Raw genomic sequence first — 22648 nt, forward strand, 5'->3', positions numbered from 1 at the left:
ATTGAGAAGTTTTTGTTAAGAGCAGCGTTCCTAGCTTGGTTCCCTGGGACTGCCTTCCTCAAAGGAAGCTGAAATAACCACCCTCATATTCCCACCTGTTAGAATTCCTAGCCACTCCCCCAGCTACGTGACCGCGTGTGTGCTGGCAAGATGCTTAGTCATCCCAGGGCTCTGTGTCCTACCGAGTCCATGCACTGCGTGATCACATAATCTATGAACATGCGTGGCAAACCTACATAAGCCCATGTGCGCATGTGTGGGGGGATCGTATAATGGTGGGTTCCACTTATCCCTGCTCATCCTGCACAGTCATTCCATAGACCTATGCACCCCCTTCTATTCCCTTCCCTTAATAAACTCTTATAGTGGGTTTTGTTGCACCTCATGGCTTTTCTAGAATGGCAAACAGTGCCGCTTAATTAATAACACCACCAAGACCCAAGTGATCCCCACCCTACCTGGAATCTGAACTGCCTAAGTGATCCTTAGGTTCCTAGATCCTGGGTTTAAAGTCTTTTGGGACAAACAAAACTGTGTCTCACCAGATAAGGAATGGCCAGACCCTTGAAATTCTCTATTAAGAAGCTGAGTACTCGATCTCGTGGCAGAGACTCTACCTCCGGGAGGTCTTCGGTGAATATCTGTCAGAACAAACATGAATTCTACAAGCAGAACCTGACTCAGGCCACAAACACACATGACTAAGTGTTGGGGCTGCAGACCCTTTGAGGGGAAGGGTGGATAAGGTATCAGTAGCTGACTGATATACGGTGGTCTGGGGGGGGGCCTAATGGCCTTAGGACAAGGATCCTTCTACATACAGTCTTGTCTCACACGTCCACTTTACCCTACGACTCCAAAGGAACGGGCAATTCACCCTCCTCCTGTATCTGTGGCTCTTTCATATAATCTGGATCAACTGTGGCACCAGACAAATCCAGGGGGGCCTATGATCTACCTTCAGGCCATCTTCTGGGAAGTCTCTCAGCACCCAGACCGAGTAGGAAAAAATCAAATGTAGATTTTCTGTGCCTTAAAGGAAAAGGAAAAGTTTGTTAGCAATAGACAAATGTCAGGCCTGTCCAGAAAGATTGGAAGGGTAGGTGTGCAGGTATAGATTCATTTTGTCGACAAGACAGATCCAAGCACCAGCCATTCAGACCTGCTTGTTCCTCATGGTCTGTCCACATACTAAAGAGCTTCATGGTTCGATTATTGAATAATTAACGCAGGCAGAGGAACAGAACTGATGGAATACAAGGGAAGGGACTGACCAGACTCAGGAATGGAGGGAGACACAAACGGAAGCCACCTCCACAGTTCTTAAAAGTGGGGCTCAGGGCTGGATGTGGTAGCACATGCCTTTGATCCTAGCACTGAGGAGGCAGAGGCAAGTGAACCTCTTTAAGTTCGAGGCCAGCCTGGTCTACAGAGAGAGGGCTCTGTCTCAAAAACCACCACCACCACCACCATCACCACCACCACCAAGCTCACCCAAGTGCTGCAGATACTGCACCGTCCTCTCGTGGCCTTTTAGAGGTGAGTTTGCTTTCTTGGACTGGTCCACTAGTACCTGCAGAGCTGGCCACAAAGCCCAAGAACAAACCCATGAACCTCTTCCTCCTGTGAGGTCCACTGGATGCTGCCCATATACAAAAGCCCCGCCCCGACTCCGGAAGGCCCCGTCCAATCACCTTTCTCATGGAGCCCCTTCTTCTCGTACAGAATGATCAGTTCACTGTACTTGTGAGCCTTCTTCAGCACGTGCTCACTTTCCTCGATGTGACAGTGGTTGTTCTCCAAGCGCAGCAAGGGAGCCACCAGGGCCACGTTTGTCTGTCGGGGAGATAGGATGCTGACACAGGATCATGTGGGGCAGCAGCAGAAGCTCTTCCTGGAAGCCCCACCCTTCGCTAGCCCAGGCCTGCCCCAGGCTCAAAGGCCCCACAAAACAAGCATAGGAAAGCAAATGGTCCTTTGTTGCAGAATGATAAGCAGTGGCCTTCAGGGCATTTTCATAATATGTCTCAATGTTCTGGGGGAAGCAAAGTGGTTACTTTCCTTGAGGTATTGCTGTCCTTGTTGAGACAAGTAAAATTGATCAATTTTACTAGCAAAGGAACCTCCCAAATGAATATCTTGCCTTATCCTCTTAAGCACAAAGGCATCATGCAAAGGCCAGGAGGTCTTCACCCTCCAAAACCTTCCTCTTACTAGTGGAAATCTCCTACATTTATCCCTGCAACATCCCTAGAGTTTGAGAATGAGGGACCGGCATCCTGACACTCACATGGAGGTAGCACTTGAGCAGGGTGGTGTCGATGATCTGTAGTAACTTCTTCTTGGACTTGATGGTGGGAGTGCCTTCCATGAGTGGGGAGGTGCTGGACTGGTGATCCGAGTCATTCAGCTTCTTTACCAACTGACTTCGTTTCTGTACGTGGCAAAAACAAGGGGTCAAGGGCAGGACTCGATCATCCCGAGCTACTGAGTTAACTCTGAATGCCTCCAAATCAGCTCTTGCCCATCACTCAGGTCTCACAGCAACATCATGTGTTTCCAGAGATCAAAAGACATGACTGTCACATTGCCACAGATCCAGTGATGATGGTGATGTATTCCCGCTTTGTTTCTGCAGAACTAGGGATCCAACTAGGGCCTTGCATATGCCAGGCAAGCCTCTACCACAGAGCTACACTCCGAACCCACTTGTTTCTAAGATTAGCTTTTGCCTGTTCTAAAATCTTATCCAGCTGGGTATGGGGGCACAGGCCTGTAATCACAGCTACTCAGAAAGCTGAGTGGAGAATTCAAGATCTCATGATCTCAAGCTTAACTTAGGCAATATAGCGAGAACTCATTTCAACCTAAATGAATGAATGAAAACAACCTTCAGATAGTGCAGTCATCGTTTGCACTTCTTTGTGTCTGCCATGGCCTTGTTTGGCAAAACACTGGTGCTGCTCAATTTCATGCAGCTCAGAGTCACTGCGGACAGGGAAGAAGTGTGCTCTGCTTCCTAAAGCTGAGATCACAGAAGCAGAAGGACACAGGCTTCTGGAAATATATCCTAGGAAGCGTCTTTCCTTGGTCCAGGGCTCCAGGTGTGAACAATGAGACAAGCCTGGGTGATGCCTGCGGGCTGCCAGTCAGAGCTGGGTATCCTGGAGCTCAAGGTCAAGGACACAGCATGTCCGAGATGCTGACCAGACAAGCTGACACTCACTGACCCTGAAGCAACAGTGAAATGCGGCATTTCAATTCTCCCAGAGATACTTTTCAGAGCCCACAGAGATACCTGAAACAGTATCTATAAAGTCTCTGACACAAATGCGTACCCAAGAGATAAACAGAAACTACTCGTGACAAAATGTGAGTTAAGAAATTTGAAGGAGGGCTGGGGATACAACTCAGTTGGTGAGTACTTGTCTACCATGCACAAATCCCCAGCATCACATAAACTGGGTGTAGTGGTGTATACCTGTAGTCCCAGGCAGGAGGATCAGAAGTTCAAGGTCATCCTTAGCTATATAGGGAGTTAAAGGTCTTATTTGGCTACATGAGATCGTATTTCAAAAAACTGAGCTTTAGGAAGAGGTAAGTTGTAGTGCTAACTTTAAACTTTCATTCATCTGTCTGTAATAATAAATAGAAAAAAATTAAACCATAAATGTATATTATGGAAGAATAATTATTGACAAGGAAGGACTTTCCCAAACTTTAAGCTTTAAACTATAAAACAGAAAATATCCTTTGATGTTCATTGAATAAACAAATTAATAAGAACAAAATGGGCTGGAGAAATGGCTCAGTGGTTAAGAGCACTGGCTGCTCTTCAGAGGATGTTTGATCCCAGCATCCATACAGAGCTCACAATTGTCTATAATTCCAGTTCCAGGGTACCAAGTGTCCTTCTGTCCTCTGCTGACCCCAGGCATGCATGTACTATACAGACACACATTACCCAGAACAGCCATATACATAAAATAAAAATAATCTTGCCAGGGGGTGGTGGTGGGCATGCCTTTAATCCCAGCACTCGGGAGGCAGAGCCAGGCAGGTCTCTGTGAGTTCAAGGCCAGCCTGGTCTACAGAGCGAGATCTAGGACAGGCGCCAAAACTACACAGAGAAACCCTGTCTCGAAAAAAAAAAAAACAAACAACAAAAAAAATCTTAAAAAAACAGGTAGAAGCTAGTTCATGAATACATATAAGAAACTAAACAAACAATGCTAAAGTGTTGGTTACTTCTCTCAGGGAGAACTATGGATGTTATGTTTCTTGCTTATACTTTGTTTTAGATACAGCGTTTCAGTGTGTAGCTCTGGCTGTCTGGAACTCACTATGTAGATCAATCAGGCTGGCCTCAAACTCAGAGATCTGCCTGCCTTTGCCTCCAAATGCTGGGATTAAAGGCGTGCACCACTATGCTCCTGTGGCTTATACTTTCTATGTTTCCCAAACTATAGGCATTTTCCCCACCACACACAATTATGTATGGCATGAAAAGTTCATAATAATTAAGATTTACCCCTTTTAGGTCAAATAATAACTTACTATGAATATGCTTCCTGATATGAGGATTTGATTTAAAACAAAACGGCCCCCACCCTTAACCAAGGAACTATGGATAGCTGTTAGCTTCTAGGGGAGCGAGTGTTAATGGTCCTGTGAAGTTGGAGGCAGCGCAGATGGCCCACCCCGACTCCACATCAATGGTCCTGTTAAGTTGGAGGCAGCAGCAGATGGCCCACCCCGACTCCACAGCATTCACCTGTGGACCTCTTGCAGCCCCATCACGGCTACAGAGAAGCAGGGGTGGGACTCTGAGGCCGAGGCCCCCACACAGTGTGTGTTAGGCCTACCTGCGTCAGGTAGTCAATGAGAGCTAAGTGAGCCTTCTCCAGTTCGGCACCAGAGAGTGTGGGCAGCGGGTTGGGGTACTGCAGCTGCTTCCTGTAGTCTGTGGGCAGCAGGTCAGGGTACAAGCCCATCACGTGGGTGGGATCTGGAAGAAAGGCAAGTGCAAAAATACAACATGACTCTATGACAGCAAAGTAAGCCCAGACCCATGGTTTATGCCTTATCTCATTTTTTGTTTTGTGTTGTTCTGAGACAGGGTCTATATAACCCTGGCTGGCCATGACTTTATTACACAGTCTAGGCTGGCCTCAGATTTGTGGCAATCCTCCTGCTTCTGCCTCACAAGTGCTACAACTACAGACATACATAAGCATGCCTGGATTACCCCTCAACCAAGAAAATGAGTCTAAGCTCAGAAAAGCTTAATAAGCCACCTAGTTATGATCTGAACACTATATGTCAATTTCATTAAAATGTCACCTAAAAGGCATGATTCACAAACACAGAATTAGAACTATTTATCAACTCTCTAAAAGAAGCAGACTTTTCAAAACTTGCAAAGAAAACAAACTGATATTTAAGTGAAAAAGACCAACTGTTGTGGAATATTTGTTTAACTAGGCAAAGATGTGTTACATTTTTCTATGCTGCAGAATATTACTCTAACTGTGCAAAGATGTGTTACTTTTGTTTATGCTGCATTTGTTTAATGATGTAAAAATGTGTGTTTAATTATGAAAAGATGTGTTGCATCGGTTTCACCTTGCCTGCCTAAGGCACCTGATTGTCTAATAAAAGGCTGAACGGCCAATAGCTAGGCAGGAGAGGGATAGGCGGGGTTGGCAGGCAGAGAGAATCAATAGGAGGAGAAATCTAGGCTTGGGAAGAGAAGGAAGAATGAGAGGAGGAGAAGAAGGGAGACACCTGGGGCAGGAAGCCAGTCAGCTGCCAGCCAGACATGAGAAGCAGTGAAAGTAAGAGATACAGAAGTAAGAACGGTAAAAAGCCGCGAGGCAAAAGGTAGATGAAGAGAAACAGGTTAATTTCAATTAAAAGAGCTAGCCAGAAATGTGCCTAAGCTAGGCCGAACATTTAAAACTAATAAGTCTGTGTCATGATTTGGGAGCTGGTTGGTGGCCCAAAGAAAAAGCCTGGTACAACCAACAAACTTGTGTGCATGCACACATGTGCACACACACGCAGTAATTTTTTAAAGTGATAAAAACTTAATGTAATGAAATATATTAAAAATCAACACAATAAAAATCCAATGTCAAAGAGTTTTTTTTTTTTTTTTCTCTTTTACTCTTTAGAATTTAGCCACAGTGTGTATGAGAGGTTCTTTATAACTGCAGTTTTGGAAACAATGCATAAGTCCTTCAACAGCAGAATAAAGCATTTTACTTCAGCTGGTGAGTGTTACGACACAGTGCACACTAATTATGAAGCATGCACAGAAAGGATAGCCATTATGATCACAATTCTGTTAGTGTGTAAATGTTGAAAACATCTGTATGAAGAAGGGACAAAATGAGTAACAAACTCAGATCAAGATTTCTTAAAAGACCTTCCTCCCAATCTTAAAACTTTTGTACGGACAACTGACACTTTATTCCCCTTAGAAAAATGTCAGAGTCGGCAAAGGAAAGCCTAGCAATGGACATGAGTCCTTGGCAAGCCAACCAGAAGGCAAGTCTTCCCTTGAGGCTCCGAACCTACTTAACCCACGTCACAGTATCTGGCCCATCTAAGGAGACCCTGTCCCTCAGGATAGGGACTCTAAGCGCTGTCAAGAATGGGTAGCCAAGCAGAGCAGCTGGCAGCGTGGGAGCCCACCAAAGCACAACCCCGGGAGGAAGGCAGTCATGGAGAACGGGACGTGCACACACCGTCTCTGCCCGTCTCCTGTGCCTACATGCACACCCAGAACAGTCTACGGAGCACTCTGTGATGGAGGCCTGGACTGCAGCTCAGGGTGCGACTCTAGCACGTTCAAGTCCCAGGCTTCGATCCCAGCACTGCAAAGTCACAAGGCCTGCAATGTCTCCTAAGGCCTATCAAACTCCACGCTCCTTTGTGGCCTTCAAGGTCCTCGGAGATCTAGCTCCAGTGTATCTTCCTGCACGCTCTGCCACACATCACCACACCGGGTCCACAGGCCACTGGACAGGATGGGAATTTTGTTGACACCATGGTTCCTTCACACTCCATGTTCTTCTTCATTTGCAGGGCCCAGTCCACCCCTTCTTTCTTTGGTTTGGTTGTGGAGATAGATAAGTTCTCAAACTCCATGTCAAGCTTGCTTAGCATTCACTATGTAGCCCAGGAGGCTTTGGACAATCCTACTGTCTGAACTTCCCAGGTGCTGAGATGTCAGTCACCATGTCTGGCCTCACTTAGTTCTCTGCTCCTGGAGAACTCTATCACACACACCCCAATGTTTAACCGAGTCTTGCTTCTCATGCAAGAACTTTGTGCACCTGTGACATGCTGTCTTACCCTAGAAGCCCTGGACTGAGGGCAGAGCTGGCACTGTCAACATTTAGGTTTGCTTGGAGGGGAGAGGGTTCTGAGACCAGGGTTATGCCACACACTCAAAACCAAGAACACATACATCCAAGAACAAGGAAATGGCATCCCTCATGCAGAGAAAGGACATGAGGCAGTTCTGCCCACTCCAATGCCTGGCCAGTTCCTGAATTCCCAGGCACGCTTCCTACCTCATGCACATGTGCTGGCTGCTCTCTCAGCCTAGAATACTCTTACCTGGACCCCGGCATGACTCACAGAGGCACTGTCTATCAGGTGATAACTAACATGCCCTATTTGTAGAGATGCCTAACTACTTCATATTCAACTGCAGTCCAGACCCTCAGGACACAGGGCTGTAGTGACAAGGAGCCTATCAGTGGAACACAGAAGAGAGTGGCTGGACAGCAAACACAGACATCTGGATCCGGCCCACACTGCACTGGGGGAAAGGTGCCCCAGGCTTGTAAACGGTATTTCAGCCACATGAGACTGGCCCCCACTGTGGCGTCTTCCTCTGGCTCACACCTACTGTGCCTCTACGTGGCTTCCTCACCAATGCTGTGCTCCCAAAGCCATCTTTGGCACGAGATTCTAGACTCACCTGAGTCTGGCTACTGTGAGTTAGCTTATGTGTAGTTGCTAAAGTAGGAAATGATGCCACACTAGAAAACAGTCGCACTGGTCTGTGGGTATTCTCCCCTAGATCACTAATGTTCGGAAATGACCGAGAGCAGGCTGGCTCACAGCTGCAGATCAGAGCTTTAACCACACCAGACCGTAAGAAACAGAAAACTACACAAATGCCACTTTACTGCAAATAGCAGCTGGTTAACAGCTTCAAGGACGGGTTTTCTGCTAAGTTAAGCCCTGTGGGAAAGCTGCCAGTAGAGGTGAGATACACAGTGCAGGGCTGTTTCAAGCCTCAGCACTGGGGTGCATACAACCATGGACCACTGCACCTGGCTTTTGCCTCCTTTCTCAACAGCAACCTATTTCCTTTCGGCGAGCTCTTTCTTGCACACTGTGTGTAACTGTGGCTGGAGGACTGACTGAGCTTTCACAATCAGAGGGCCCCAACCTCCTTCTCTACACTACTACAGTCTGGAAATGACCTAATCTTGGTGATCAGGTCCCTTCAACCCTGAGAAGGTAAAGCAAGGGTAATAAGTGTGGCACATATCCATCCCACACACTCCTCTCCCTCAAGAGGAGTCTGGATTCCCTTGTCGTAAGCCTGTGATGACCCCTGAACAACAACAGAATACAGCAGGCATGAGGATCACAAAGGCACTGAGCTGCCCACTGAGGTATCCCAGATCACACCCTCTGGGAAAAGCCAGCTGCCGCATAACACTTGCTCAGCTCCATGAAGACTCACTTGAGTAAGAACTGAGGACCTAGGACCCAGACGGCGCCAACTTGTCAGCCATGACAGTGAGTTCCCTTGGAAATGAACTGTCTAGCCGAAGACCTCTGGTGTTAGCAACTGATACACTGTAGTCAGTGACTTTTACACCACGGGATGAAACACCATGGTGCTGGCAGGGGCAATAGCTAAGGAAATGGTTATGTCAGAGCAGGGTCACCCGGTCTATTGTGACTATGGACTAATTTCTCTCCTTCTTCCTGCTTTGAAGGCCTCTAGCATTCCCTCTGGAACCATGAAAAGCTGACCCATCAATGTTATGGGTCCCTCCAAGTACCACCTAATGATTCACTCAACTCTGTCAACTGATCAGACTCTAGTGAACTTACTCAGAACTGAGCTCCATTACTCAACCAAGAGCCCAAGTTACTGGCCAGGGAGGGATGTGGAAAGGGGGGGAAGGAGAGGCCAACGAAAGGATATGGAAGAAAGCCCGACGGAAGTAAACCAGCAACAGACACACGGCGCAGTACTGCGCACTGTTCCAATCACCCCACATAACCGCCACAGAACTCTAGGGAAGCGATCAGTGTACTTCTCTTACAGGTGTGATTTGTAGAGGAGAAAACTGAAGCAGGGAGTCCAGTGCTGTCACGAGCTCTGGCAGGCTGCACCAGCCACTCTTCTACAGCTGCCACATGGCCAAGGCAACATCTAGAAGAGTCTAGAGGGGTGTGTCTGTCCCGGCACGGGGAGCAACAAAGAGCAGACATGGTGGCTGGGGCAGAAGCTGAGGGCTCACATCTGGAACCCCAAGTAGGAAGCATAGAGTGAAAGTGAAATGGCAAGAGTCCTTAAATTCTCAGTCAGCCTCCAGTGAGTACTTCCTCCAGCAAGGACTCCTCCCCAGCCTCCCAAATAGCACCACCAACCGGGGGCCAAATCTTCAAATATCTGCACCATGGGAGACGTTCTCACTCACACCACACACTCACCACCACACTCCAACAGAGAGGGAGGGCGCTGAAGCACTGGCCTGTGCTGGCTCTCCACAATGACCTACTGTGTGGCCCAGGAACTTCTGTCCAGCCCTACATTCAGTGAACACTAGCCGATCATGCACCTTTGTTAGACCTGATGACTGTTACCTCTCTTGAACGATGAGGACAAAGACTTCTGGAAAACTGGAAGCCTGCATTAATCGGTGAGACCACAGCAGAGAGGGCAGGGCTGTTAAGTGTATGACCACTGTGGCCCCTCACAAGAGCTTGTAAGGCATGGAAGTCAACTGTGATGAGTGGGTCTCTTCTGCTTTCATGTCTCCCCATCTTCCCCGCTCCCTTCTCCACCAGCAGTTCCTACCCCAAAGCCACACCTGCGTGTTACCTGTGCCAAGTTTAGCAAAGACCTGCATGGACTCATCAAAGCGCTTCTGGCAGAAGAGGTTGAAGGCATACAAGTTCTTAATGTGATGGATTTGCTGCTGCTTTTCACTGTCTGAGTCATCTTTCATTTCCTAAGAAAAGACAGAACAAAGGAAAGCTCATTCACTCTACAAATATTTGCTCTGCTCATTCTAGGTGGTAAAACATCCTGGAAACCACAGGCGCTAAAATAAACTGAACAAGAGCAACATGGTACGTGCCTGCACAGACTGCCTGAGGATCTTTTAATGAAAACTTTTACTTCTTAAAACAACTGCATTAAAACCTGGCTACATAATTTTCAAAAAACTTTATTTATGTATTTATTTTTTTGTTTTTCAAGACAGGGTTTCTCTGCATAGCCCTGGCTGTCCTGGAACTCACTCTATAGACCAGGCTGGCCTGGAACTCACAGAGATCTGTCTGCCACTGCCTCCTGAGTGCTGGGATTAAAGGTGTGCACCACCACTGCCTAGCTTAATTTTATGTGTATAGGTGTTTTGCCACATATATGCAGCAGAGAGCATCAGATTCCCCTGGAACTGGAGTTACAGACAGTTGTGAGCTGTCATGAGAGCAGGTAATCCAGCCTAGGTCCTCTGCAAGTGCAGCCAGTGTGCTTAACCTATCAGCCATCTCTCTAGCCTCTGGTTATATAATTAAAAATATATTTAGTTTTATTGTATGAGTGTTTGCCTACATGTATGTATGTGTACATATGCCTGGTGCCAGGAAAGCCAAGGAGAGGGTGCATGACAATCTTCACATCACACTGTAAAGTACCTATGCCATGAAAAATCACTAGCACTTCTACAGAGGGCCTAACCAGTGTCCCTGAAGTCCATTAAGGCCATGACAAACAAGGGAAGAGGAAGAAACTGTCACAGCCTAGAGATCACCCACGGTATACGCTAATTAAATGAATGTGAATGCCAGACTTGATCCTGGCACACACATGAAAGGATGTTAATAAAAGGTGGCCAAATCTCATCAAGCGTACAGTTATATTTAAAAACAAAATCTGCCAGGCAGTGGTGGCCCAAGCCTTTAATCTCAAAGGCAGATGGATCTCTGTGAGTTCAAGGCCAGCCTGGTCTACAGAGTGAGTTCCAGAACAGCCAGAGCTCTTACACAGAGAAACCCTGTCCGGAAAAACAAAAACAAATAATAATAACAAAATAAAATAAAGCCCTTCTCAGAGGACTAGTGAGAGAGACGGCTCAGTGGCTAAGGCTGCACAAGTCTGGACCTGAGTTTGATTCCTGGGACCCACGCAGAGGTAGGTGCTGTCGTCCTCTGACCTACACATGTGTGCTGTAACACACATACAACTCACACATCTGTACACAGACAAAATTTTAAACTAATACATAACTATAAATAAAATGCTTCTGGGTTCTTTCTCCCTCATCCTCTCTACTCATCCCCCTTCGCTCCTCTACGTCACCCTAGTTCACTACTGTCAACACACAGCTGTACCCGCACTGCGTATCCAAGTCTTTCAAGCTTATTCCCAGATATTTATGACATACCCTCTGCTCAAGTCAGTAGGAACTCCAAATGTTATAAAGCTGCACCTCACTTTTCACTTTTTCCCCTTTTCCGTGTGTGTGTGTGGGTGGGTGGGGGCACCAGGCACACACACAAAAATATTTTAAAAAAAGATGAAATACTGGGGCTGGAGTGATGGCTCAGTCTGTAATGTACTTAAGGACCTGAATTCGAAGCCCCAGCACCCCAGTGAAAAGCCAGCCAGGTACAGCTATGCACGGCTATAACCCCTGTGATCGGAAGGCAGAGAAGAGGATCTCTCGGCCAGGCAGTTTAGCCAAACTGGTTATCTCCAGGTTTAAAAAGTAAGGTAGAGAGTGATTGAGGAAGCCACCTAACATCAACCTCTGTCTATCACATGCTTACACAGGCACAACCATGCAAACCCAAGATGACTACAAAATGCCAATAAAAATACGAAAAAACGCTGACTCTCATTAGCCACCAGAGAAATGCAAATTAAAATTACACTGAGATTCCAGCTTACCCTAGTCAGAACAGCAGTCATTAAGAAAATGAGTAACAGTAGATGCTGGCAAGGGCGAGAACAAGAGGGAGACTTTATACACTGCAGGCAGGAAAGCCAAGTCCAGCCACTTCAGAGACCAGTGTGGAGGGTCCTTAAAAACCTTTACACTCAATCTTTCCCATGACCCAGCTTCACCACTCCTGGGTATGGAGGGCTTCAAGTCAGCCTCTCCGAGAGACACTTGCACACCAGTGTCTACTACAGCCCCATTCACAACATGAAGTTATGGAACCGACCTAGATGTCTGGTAACGAAGGAAGGGCAAAGGAAGTGTAGCATGTATAACAACCATAAAGAAGAACAAAGTTCCATTATTTTCAGGAATATGCAGGCAACTGGAAATAATCAAATTAAGTGAGCTATGCCAGCCCCAGAAAAAAAAAATGTGTATACCCTTTTTCCTCATTTGTAGTTCCTAGATTTTAGACAGATACATAAACCTCCCCCCCTCGTGTGTGTGTGTGTGTGTGTGTGTGTGTGTGTGTGTGTGTGTGTGTGATATAGAAGTAGAAGTAAAACTGTCCAGAGAACGAAGGAGCCCAGTCGGGTGGCGGGGGTGTGAGGAAAGGGAACATGGAGAACAGAAGGGCAATGTACTCAACAGACAACATATACACGTAGGAAAGCTTGAAAAATTAGCATCTTAAAGTGGGATTTATAATTTAATTACAGAATTTACATACACAAAATAAAAGTTGCTGTTCAAAACAGCCACCATGGGCGGGAAAAATAACTCAATCCATAGAGTGTCTACACAGCAAGCACAAGGACCCGGGTTTGATCCCTAAAACCCACGAAAAAAGGCTGGTGTAAGGTATGTGCTTGTAATCTCAGCACCGGGGAGGCGGAGAGAGGAGGCTCCCTAGGACTTGGTGGCTAGACAACCTAACTAATGAGCCCCGGGTCCCGCGGAGACCCTATGGGGGGGGGGAACACTAACAAGGAGGACGGCTGTCCTGATGCACAGTGCCTGAGGCTGCCTCTAGCCTCCACACACATATTGGTGCATGGACCCCAGAACACCCATGCACACATATACACAAGCAGCCGCCATAAGTGATTAAAGGTGTCCCCTTCAGAGACAGTCTAGACCTGCAAGACCATCTAGAAATCAAGCTTACTGTTAACGTCTTTAAATTAGCACTGTCCAGTCTAATGCCCAGGTTAGGTTCAGAGACTTATGGTCATTTCTGAAAATCAAATCCACTCTCTACAGATAATAAGAAATATCCCATAAGCCACCTGTGTCAGTGTATGCCTGTAATCCTAGCACTTGGAGGTTGAGGGGGGCAGACTGCCACAAGATTGAGACCAGCATGGGCTACACAGCCTTGTCTCAAAAATCGAAAAGAGAAAAAAAAAATCACTAGCAACAGGAGAGACACGCTGCTGCTTTGCTAGAACAACAGTCCACATGAACACACATGAGAATGGCTACAAATGGCTGAACGTGCTTTGCGTCTTCGAACAGATTCCGGTGTCGGGAACTTGCTTCCTAGGGCGGCAATACCGAGAAGTGAGGGTGGACCTTCAGGAGGTGGGGCTTACCGGAAGGCTTTCAGGTCACGAGCGACAAAAGACACTCTTGAGAGAGGGCAGTTATGAAAGGAGCCTTGACCCCCGTCTGCTCATGGTGTAACCGATCGCATGTCCTTGTACGTCTACCTGTTCCAGGTGGCAGCAAAGCCAAGGAGTGGCCCTGGTCACGGAGCCTGCAATATACCACTTGGACTTTGGATCTCTAAGTTGTGAGGTAAATAAACACCTCTTTTTTCCTAGGCTGTCTGTTGCTGCGGTGACAAAAAGCTGACTGGCCTAGTGGCCACAGTAAACAGAAGGCAGCCGCTTGGTTCAATGTAACAGTGAGGCAGTTTCAGAGCCTGAAGGCTTACACATGCCAACAGGGGTCACTGCTGAAAGAAATGAGGGGCCCTCTGGCGGCTACACTCAACGAGACAGTATTATGACATGTATGACTATCCCTATATGTTAATGTGTGCATTGTCTTGAATTGTTGCAAACCATATAATAGCTACTAAGTTATTTTATTCTTCCATTAATTTCGAGAAGACACCATTATACTTGATATTCACTCTACACGTGAACAAGTAAAATCACTGGTGACATGGATATCTGAAGGTGGACTCAAACCCTCCATCAAAGTCCCCAGGCTTCCAGCTCATTCCTTGTTTATATAAATATAGATCTGAATACAGACATCTACATCATGTTCAGGTGCTTTAGAAAACGATGAGGAGAGCAGTCTGCCTCCCGAATCTAAGGAACAAGACTTACTGCGAGCTGTAGAGCCAGTTCAAACTGCTTGTCCTGAAGGAGCTGCTGGATTTGGGTTGCCATGGGGACAGGAATAAGTCTCCAAACAAAATGATTGCTGGCCACATAGATAATGTTTGATCTGGAGGCCGAAGAATATGGGTAAGAGGGCATGAGATTTACAAGGGTACAGGGACTCGGGAGCAGCACAGCCACAGTGAAGAGAGTTTTTCCTTACCCTCCTAGGGTAATGAAACGGGGTCTTTGCAACTCAATGCTCTGAACCAGAAGCCTTGGTTCGAGTGTTCGGATCTCCACGTATCGGGGTAACACCGCAATGATGTATGGAGGCTGGTGCTCTGCAAGAGAGGACGTGTTGAGCTTGCGTTCTGGTCGAAGGCTTTGGGTTAAGGATGGGCTTGGATTCAGTTGTTCACGCAAAGGTGATGTAAACAGATCTCAAAAACAAAACAAAAACCCCAAACCTTCAAGTCAAGCACTAAGACAGGATGATCCCTCACACAATCCACAGGAAAGGGGACCATTGCTTGCTTAAGTGATGTCAAGAGACATCTCTTGCCCAGCAGAGCTACACTGAGCTTTGCTAACACGGCTGGACCAGCTCCACCGTACAGCAGCTTCCTGTGCGCCTTTCCACCTGTCACGAGGCCAGGTCAGATAAATGCAGGTGCAGCTGTCCTGGCACTGCAGCTGCAGAGAGCTGGGCCACAGAGAGAACGGGAGGAAGTGTCTTTCTCCCTTCCTTACACTTGGTAAGGTTCCTGCTTGAGATTTTCAGAGAAAGAATACAAAACTCCACTTAATGCCTGCTATAGCTGGAATACTGTCATCTTTTCTAATACTCATACACTGGACATTTAATCCCCAATGCACTGGTGTCGGGAGGCAAGGGCTGATGGGAGGTGGGAGAGACTACAGGTACGCACTACCACACCGGGCTTCTTCCTCGACTTTGTCAGAGTGTTCACCACAGGCATTCTTTCCTTTCTGTACTTTGTTACAGGAATGGGACAATCCAGCTTAGTGCGCTGGGTGAAGCAAAAGAATCTATAAATGTGCCAAAGTTAGTATGCAAAAATGCCTAGAAGCCTTGCCACGAAAGCCTTCCTCTGGGAGGCTGTGTGATGAGGGAGATTTAACATGAATGCAGGTGACAGAAAAATGTATCTTTGAAGATAAAAAAACTTCCACGGCCAGGCCCCAGGTGGTGCTCCAGGAGTCCAATTGGCAAGAAAGAGGAGGGTTTGTATAAGCGAGAATTGTTGAGACCAAGATTGGAAAAAGCACAGGAACAAATAGCCAAACGAATGGAAACACATGAACTGTGAACCAATAGCTGAGGAGCCCCCAACTGGATCAGGCCCTCAGGCTAAGTGAGACAGTTGATTAGCTTGAACTGTTTGGGAGGCACCCAGGCAGTGGGACTGGGACCTGTCCTCAGTGCATGAGCTGGCTGTTTGGAACCTGGGGCTTATGCAGGGACACTTTGCTCAGCCTGGGAGGAGGGGACTGGACCTGCCTGGACTGAATCTATCAGGTTGAACTCAATCCTCAGGAGAGTCTTTGCCCTGGAGGAGATGGGAATGGGGGAATGGGCTGGGGGGGAGGGGGACGTGGGGTGGGGGGGACCCGTGGGAGAGGGGAGGACAGGGAAATCTGTGGCTGATATGTAAAATTAAATTAAATTATAAAATTTAAAAAAACTATAAAAAAAAACTTAGAACCTCTAAGACTGAATAAAGACAAGCTTTACTTTATACTGAATTCTGAAATGAATTTACTGTTTGTACACAACACTAAGGCTAACTGCAAAAATGTAAACACGGGTACTGCAGGTGTGCCTCAGTCAGTGGTACTGTCAATGCAAGAACAGTTCTCACCTCAAAAGAGTAAGAGAGAGTTTACTCTGGACCTAAATATGACTATGGCCGAGGAACGCAGATTCCGGTGTCCCTCAACACCACATTCCACTGTGAATGTGGCTACATGAGATGTTATTATAGAATGAAAGAAACTGTAAATAAAGCATCTTGGATTCGGGGCCAGAGGAAGGCAGGTTACAGTCAAGTTGGGAAAGTGTACTATAGGCTTTAAATGTTATCTGATGGCATTCTTCGCTCTGAGACTGGGGAAAGCTAGTGGTCTGCTAAAAATACACTGTGAAATTGCTGGTCTGAAAGCTTTATTTTATTATTTACTGATGTGTATATATATGTGGGTGTACTCAGAGAAACCCAAGGAGGGTGCTGGATCCCTTGGAGCTGGAGTTACAGATAGTTGTTAAGTTACTGGTCATGAGTGCTGGGAACCAAACTCTGGTCCACTGAGAGAGCAGTAAGTGCCTTCACCTCAGCCCCAGGACACAATGCTTTGTCAAGAAGTGCCACCTAGGACTCTAGCAGCCTCTCAGTCCCTCGCATGGGCCTGACAGCGGACCTTACCTAATTCCTCCCTAATTCCGACTGCCGGCTGGGCCGGTCAAGCTCTGCACAACCTCTCTCTCACAGTCAGCTTGCCTTCTGCATCTTCAGTTTTACCCTGCTCTGTCTGCCCAGAATGTAAGGACACTGTTCTTCAAATCCTATCCCAGACTCCCTGCCTGGCCTAGTCCAATCTTACCTATGCAGGGCATCATCTTCATGTCTAATTAAAGACTCAAACTCCCTCTCTGTGAACTTCTAAATTCTGAAGTGCAACCCTTTTCTCATGAGTCTCTCCATACAGAAAGGACTAACCATGTTTGTGTGTCTGACTGCAGAGAAAGCACAGCAAGCATGTCACCTGCTTCCAGAAAATACCACTGCGGAGGAAAGGGAGAGGAAGGCAGGCTTAGGAAACTCTGCCACAAGGGCAGTCTGACCCTCTAAATTATACACATCAGAGGGATGAGGAAGGAATTTCCAGATGTGGCAAAGCAGCCAGTAACAACCATGACAGGAAAGAAGTGGGAACGGTGGCCGACAACCACTTCCTGAAATACACACTTCTCTGTGCGTTCTTCCCCCTCTGAAGCCAAACTCCACTTCCAGAAAAACCTTATCCCCTCCTTAATGTTCCTGAGAGTGTGTACTCAAAAGAAGGGGAGCTGAGAGTGAGCAGCAGAAGGTGGGCAGTCTGCTGTAGTCGGCATGACGGAACCTGCTTCCACAGGGGTGATACAGCCTCCATCCAAGGGACAAGGCAGCAGCAGCTGCCGGCCTCACCCATGGCCACTGGGATGTCCATCCAGTTCAGGGCACACTTCTGTGTGCAGACGCCTTCCTCATTGAGCACCACGGTGAGGTCATCCTGACCCACAGCTACTTTTCCATCTGCCAGAGGGGCAACCAAGGGCTCCAGCTGCTTTCCTGTTGGGAAGAGCTCTTTGATGGACCCCTTTCCATCCACCTGCAGGGAGACAGGAGGGGAGTCATCCAGCACTTCCCTGATCGAGGCACGAATGCAGCCTGGAAAAGTCCACACAAAACCCAAACCAGAGAAGCCAATAAGGTGAATATGGTTTTCATTATGACAATCTTTACCACAGTGTAAGACCAGTTTTCAAAAGTGGAGAAAATCATCTGCCTGGCACCAACCATGCTACGATGCAGAGCAGCTGGGGCTTTTACTGATGCTAGGTGCTACAACACAGAGCATCACTGCTGGCGGGAATGGAAAATGGTACAGAGAGTTCATATGCCAGCTTTCTACAGAGCTAAGCACAGGCCTACCATAGGAGCCCGCCCTACCACTTCTCGGGATTATCCACGAGAAATAAAAATTTACAGTTGTAGAAATCCTCACATACAGATGTTTATAGCAGCTTTATTCAGAGTTGCTAAAACTGGGGAACAAGTGTATCCTTCAGCTGACAGGCTATTGAATAAGCAAACGGCAGTCCACCCCTGGCACAGACCGGCACTCGGCAGTGAAAACCAGCCATCGCTGATACGTACACACAGAATGAATCTCAAGTGTGCTGTGCCGAGCAGACGCTCTCCATGGGATACAAGTCTGGTTATATGACATTCTACAAAAACAGAACTTAAGAGATAACACATCCTTAGCGGTGGAGGTCTGGGAGTTAGATGAGGGGCAGTTGGAGGAATGTGAGAGGTGGCAGACTTGCTTTGAGTTGTTTCTGTGACATTAGTTACATAACCCTAGATATTTGTTAAAGCCAAGATTATATAACAAAAAGAGTGGAATTTAATGTAAAGACATGAGCAATATTTTAATAGCCAGGGTCCTAAAGCAAGATCTGCCACCCTCAGAAAATGAAATCTTCAGGAGGTGAGGGGGCCGAGGATGTAGCTCAGTGGTGGTGGTGGTGTGTGACAGAAGCGTCCACAGGAGTCAGAAGGCGAGACGCCTGCTCCAGCTTTAGGCCCGCCCCACTGCAGACTCCTCTCAGCATGTACATGCCTGGTCAGAATCCTGTCAGCTGAGAGCAGCGACTCCTTCAGGACTCTGCACCCCAAGTGCTGGCAACAGTAAAATATCCCCAAACTAAACATGCAGAGCAAAAATAGCGAAGAGATAAACAAGAGCGAGCTAACACTGTGGGGAGCAAGGTGGAAGGCTTCTAGAACTGCCAGGCCTGGATTATTAGACCAGCGTGAAGCCAAGAGATTTAGATCCCTCTGTGAGGTGAGGCGCACTCCATCTTTTCTACCTCCAGTATGCACACGAGAGGGGAAAAGACAGTGGCTCCTCACCACTCTGTGGTAGAAAACAAGTTATAAAGACGGTTTATATAGCAGGGTTTTTTTATGTGTGTGGGCATTTTGCCTGCATGTATGTCTGTGCACCACATGTGTGCCTGGTGTCCAGGGAGGCTAGAAGAGGGCATCAGATCCCCTGAAACTGGAGGTACAGCTGGCTATCAGTCGCCATGTGGGTGCTGGGAACTGATCTGGGTCCCCTCAAAATAAGCCAGTGCTCTTAATCACTGAGCCATCTCCAGCCTCCAGCAAGGTATATATTTTAAAAGAGGGGAGAAACCCATATAACAGAAGTATTTTTTTTTCCTTTCTTTTCTCTAGGTGTTAGGGAATTAAACAGAAGCCCCCATCCTTCACCTGCATTGTTTCTGATTTGGGGAGAGAGGGAGTCTGGCTGATCAGCAGCCCCATTTCCTCATTGGCATTTTCTATAATACACTTGTGCAACTTCTGAAATTAGTGGAAAAACTGAAAACAAATACACTAAGAGATTTTGAACTCTAAAGTCAGAAATACTTAACACTAAAGTTCATATGTAATTCTGAGCAGTGACACCTGGGAAAGAGTGTGATGATCGGACGGACGGACAGACAGACAGACAGACAGAGCCCTGATCCTGTCCCAGTCATCAGATACCGTGGATAATGACGCAGAGAACTGAGAGCTGACTCTGCTTGGCTGAAGCTACAGACACCTGACTTACTGTGCACACAGACAGGACCGCTGCTACACCCTACTTAAGGAGGTCTGCCTCCCAACCTGGAGTTCAGAAGCGATGGTCATCTGTCAAGGTAAAGTCATGATCACTTCCCAAGGCAAACTGATGAGAGCAGCAAAAACAGAAGGTTTTACCCTGATCAGGTAGTAGTCTCTCTTGAAGCCAACACAGATAGAATTTTCACACCATGCCATGGACTTGGGCACATCAGGTACACTAAAGTCCCCCTGAAAAAAGAGAATATGAGTTCAATTGAAAAGATTCTAAAAGGGGGTGGGGTAGGATGAGGTTCAGGTGTGGTGGTATTGTGTTCCCCGAAATATCGTGTACCTTAATAAACTTATCTGGGGTCAGAGAACAGAAAAGCCACTAGTTAGGCAGTGATAGCACACGCCTTTAATCCTAGCATTCCAGAGACAGAAATCCTCTGGATCTCTGTGAGTTCAAGGCACATGGAAACAGCCAAGCATGGGACACACACCTTTAATCCTAGAAAGCCAGCCTTAATCCAGAGAGTGGTGGTAGAAAGCAGAAAGATATATAAGGCATGAGGACCAGAAACTAGCAGCATCTGGCTGGTTAAGCATGTGGCTGGTTAAGCTTCAGGCTTTCGAGCAGCAGTTCAGCTGAGATTCATTCTGGATGAGGACACAGAAGCTTCCAGTCTGAGGAAACAGGACCAGCTGAGAAGTTGGGCCAGGTGAGGTTAGCTGTGGCTTGTTCTGTCTCTCTGATCTACCAGCATTGACCCCAATAACTGGCCTCGGGTTTGATTTTATTAATAAGACCTTTTAAGATTCCTGCTACATTCAGGCCTTTCTGTTATACTACCATTCTGCAAAATACCCTACACCCCCAAAACTATGTACATAAAATATAAACCAGGTATGGGCTTAATCCCAGCACTCAAGATGCAGAGGCAAGTGGAATTCTGAGTTCAAGGCCAGCCTGGTCTACAAAGCAAGTTTCAGGACAGTCAGGGCTACATCGAGAGACCCTGTCTCAAAACAAACAATAACAAAAGAAAACCAAACAACAAATAAACAATATGAATCACCCTAATAAAAACAGAAATCACCCAGGAACTGGAAAAAATGCATCTGGAAAAGGTGAGAGCCACTCTAAGATAAAGGAATCTTTGGTGATGCTGTGGAGTTCCGCAGCGGTGGGCATGGGCGAGCCCCAGGGCACCGCGTCAGTGTATCTGCCTGGGAGAACCTCACTGGGTCTGAACAGGAGGCTGTGGGCTATCAACAGCACCAGCGTCCACCCCGCTCCCACGGCAGGCACAGTGGCCTTTACCTGCAGTTCATGGAATTCCCTGTCCTTCCAGAAGTACAGCTGCAGCTTCTTTTTCACAGCCACACACATCCGCAGGACCTCCTCACCGGTCTCAGTGTGCTGGGGAGAAACACCCAAGCCGAGAGGATGCGATGAGTTCAAGGACAAAGACAAGCAGACTGGCCACCTCGACTCGAATATAGATCTGCAGAACCTAAAGCCCGCTGCCTACGCTGGGTAGAGGAACACCACTCTGCCAAGTACTCAGACACACCTGGATGAGGAGCACTCCTTCCAAATGGACACTCTCAACTCAGAAAAAACATCCCAGAGTACATCTTCCATTCTGTAACTGTGCCATCCCTCACTCCCTGTCCCGTTTCCTTAAATGTTCTTGCCCATGGCTGTCATGAACTGGGTCAGGGGTTAGTATGAGTCAGTGACAGCAGACCCACTTGTAATACTTTGAAAAAACTGGGAAAAATCTCTAAGCACAGAGCAATTAAGAGTGGAAGTGAGGGGGCTGGAGAGATAGATGGCTCAGAGGTTAAGAGCATTTGGCTGTTCTTCTAGAGGTCCTGAGTTCAATTCCCAGCAACCACATGATGGCTCACTGCCATCTAAAATGAGATCTGGTGCCCTCCTCTGGTGTGCAGGCATACGTGCAGACAGAATATTGTATACTAATAGATAAACAAATTTAAAAAAAGAGTGAAGCGAGCCACCAAAAGTTAACAGTGATCCCCACTGAGAGGAGGCCTAGGAAGTCTGAAGAACTGAAGGATGAAGAATTGGCAAAAACAAGGACGTCATTTTTGAACAATGCAAACTCCCTAATAACAAAGACCATAGTAATTTGTTTAGGACAAGTCAACTTACTACCACGAACAGGTTCATGATAGTGGTAAGGTCTTACTTTCCCCTCATGGTTTGCCTGACAACAAACTGCCTTACCCCTGGCTAGTTGCCTCCTGACACACAGACACTTGGCATTTTAATTAGCATACAGGGAATGAAAATCTTGCATCCCATACCACATATAATATGATCCAAAGCAAAATATTCTTCTCTGAAGGGTGCTGGGTTTGGATGTCAGAGTCCTTCTTCCCATGAAGTGGTAGGAACTTAGGCAATGCTGGATTCACAAAGCCAAAGTTCCCATCAAACACACTCACCTTGAGGTCACAGGTGAACAATGATGCTCCCTTGGCCTTTGAAACTGTAGTGATTTGCTGAAATGTCAGCAAGTCATGGACATAAATGTTGTTTTCTGTTTGGGACGAAGTACAATGTCACTAAGTCAATCCCTAATACAATCACTAAGATAAAAACAATAACAACAAAAAGTAACTGTGTCACATCTATAAGAAGTGAGCTACAGACCCT

At 46.9% G+C, this 22648-nt stretch overlaps 1 protein-coding gene across 4 annotated transcripts in view; it reads right to left on the minus strand.

The window, feature by feature from the left end:
- The window catches only part of Vps39 (VPS39 subunit of HOPS complex), a 44341-nt gene that overhangs the window by 7288 nt on the left and 14405 nt on the right, over positions 1 to 22648 (minus strand). For all 4 annotated transcript variants that reach the window (XM_028854397.2, XM_037205144.1, XM_028854398.2 and 1 more), the window contains 13 exons: positions 22438 to 22532; positions 21284 to 21382; positions 20116 to 20208; positions 17764 to 17947; positions 14778 to 14898; positions 14561 to 14681; positions 10148 to 10277; positions 4866 to 5008; positions 2291 to 2434; positions 1695 to 1836; positions 1495 to 1581; positions 959 to 1032; positions 543 to 641 (listed from right to left, as the gene is read on the minus strand). In XM_028854397.2, the coding sequence (XP_028710230.1) occupies positions 543 to 641; positions 959 to 1032; positions 1495 to 1581; positions 1695 to 1836; positions 2291 to 2434; positions 4866 to 5008; positions 10148 to 10277; positions 14561 to 14681; positions 14778 to 14898; positions 17764 to 17947; positions 20116 to 20208; positions 21284 to 21382; positions 22438 to 22532 (1532 nt within the window). The remainder of the gene's footprint in view (positions 1 to 542; positions 642 to 958; positions 1033 to 1494; positions 1582 to 1694; positions 1837 to 2290; positions 2435 to 4865; positions 5009 to 10147; positions 10278 to 14560; positions 14682 to 14777; positions 14899 to 17763; positions 17948 to 20115; positions 20209 to 21283; positions 21383 to 22437; positions 22533 to 22648) is intronic.

Source organism: Peromyscus leucopus, chromosome 4, assembly GCF_004664715.2.
Source record: "Peromyscus leucopus breed LL Stock chromosome 4, UCI_PerLeu_2.1, whole genome shotgun sequence".
Taxonomy (NCBI): domain Eukaryota; kingdom Metazoa; phylum Chordata; class Mammalia; order Rodentia; family Cricetidae; genus Peromyscus; species Peromyscus leucopus.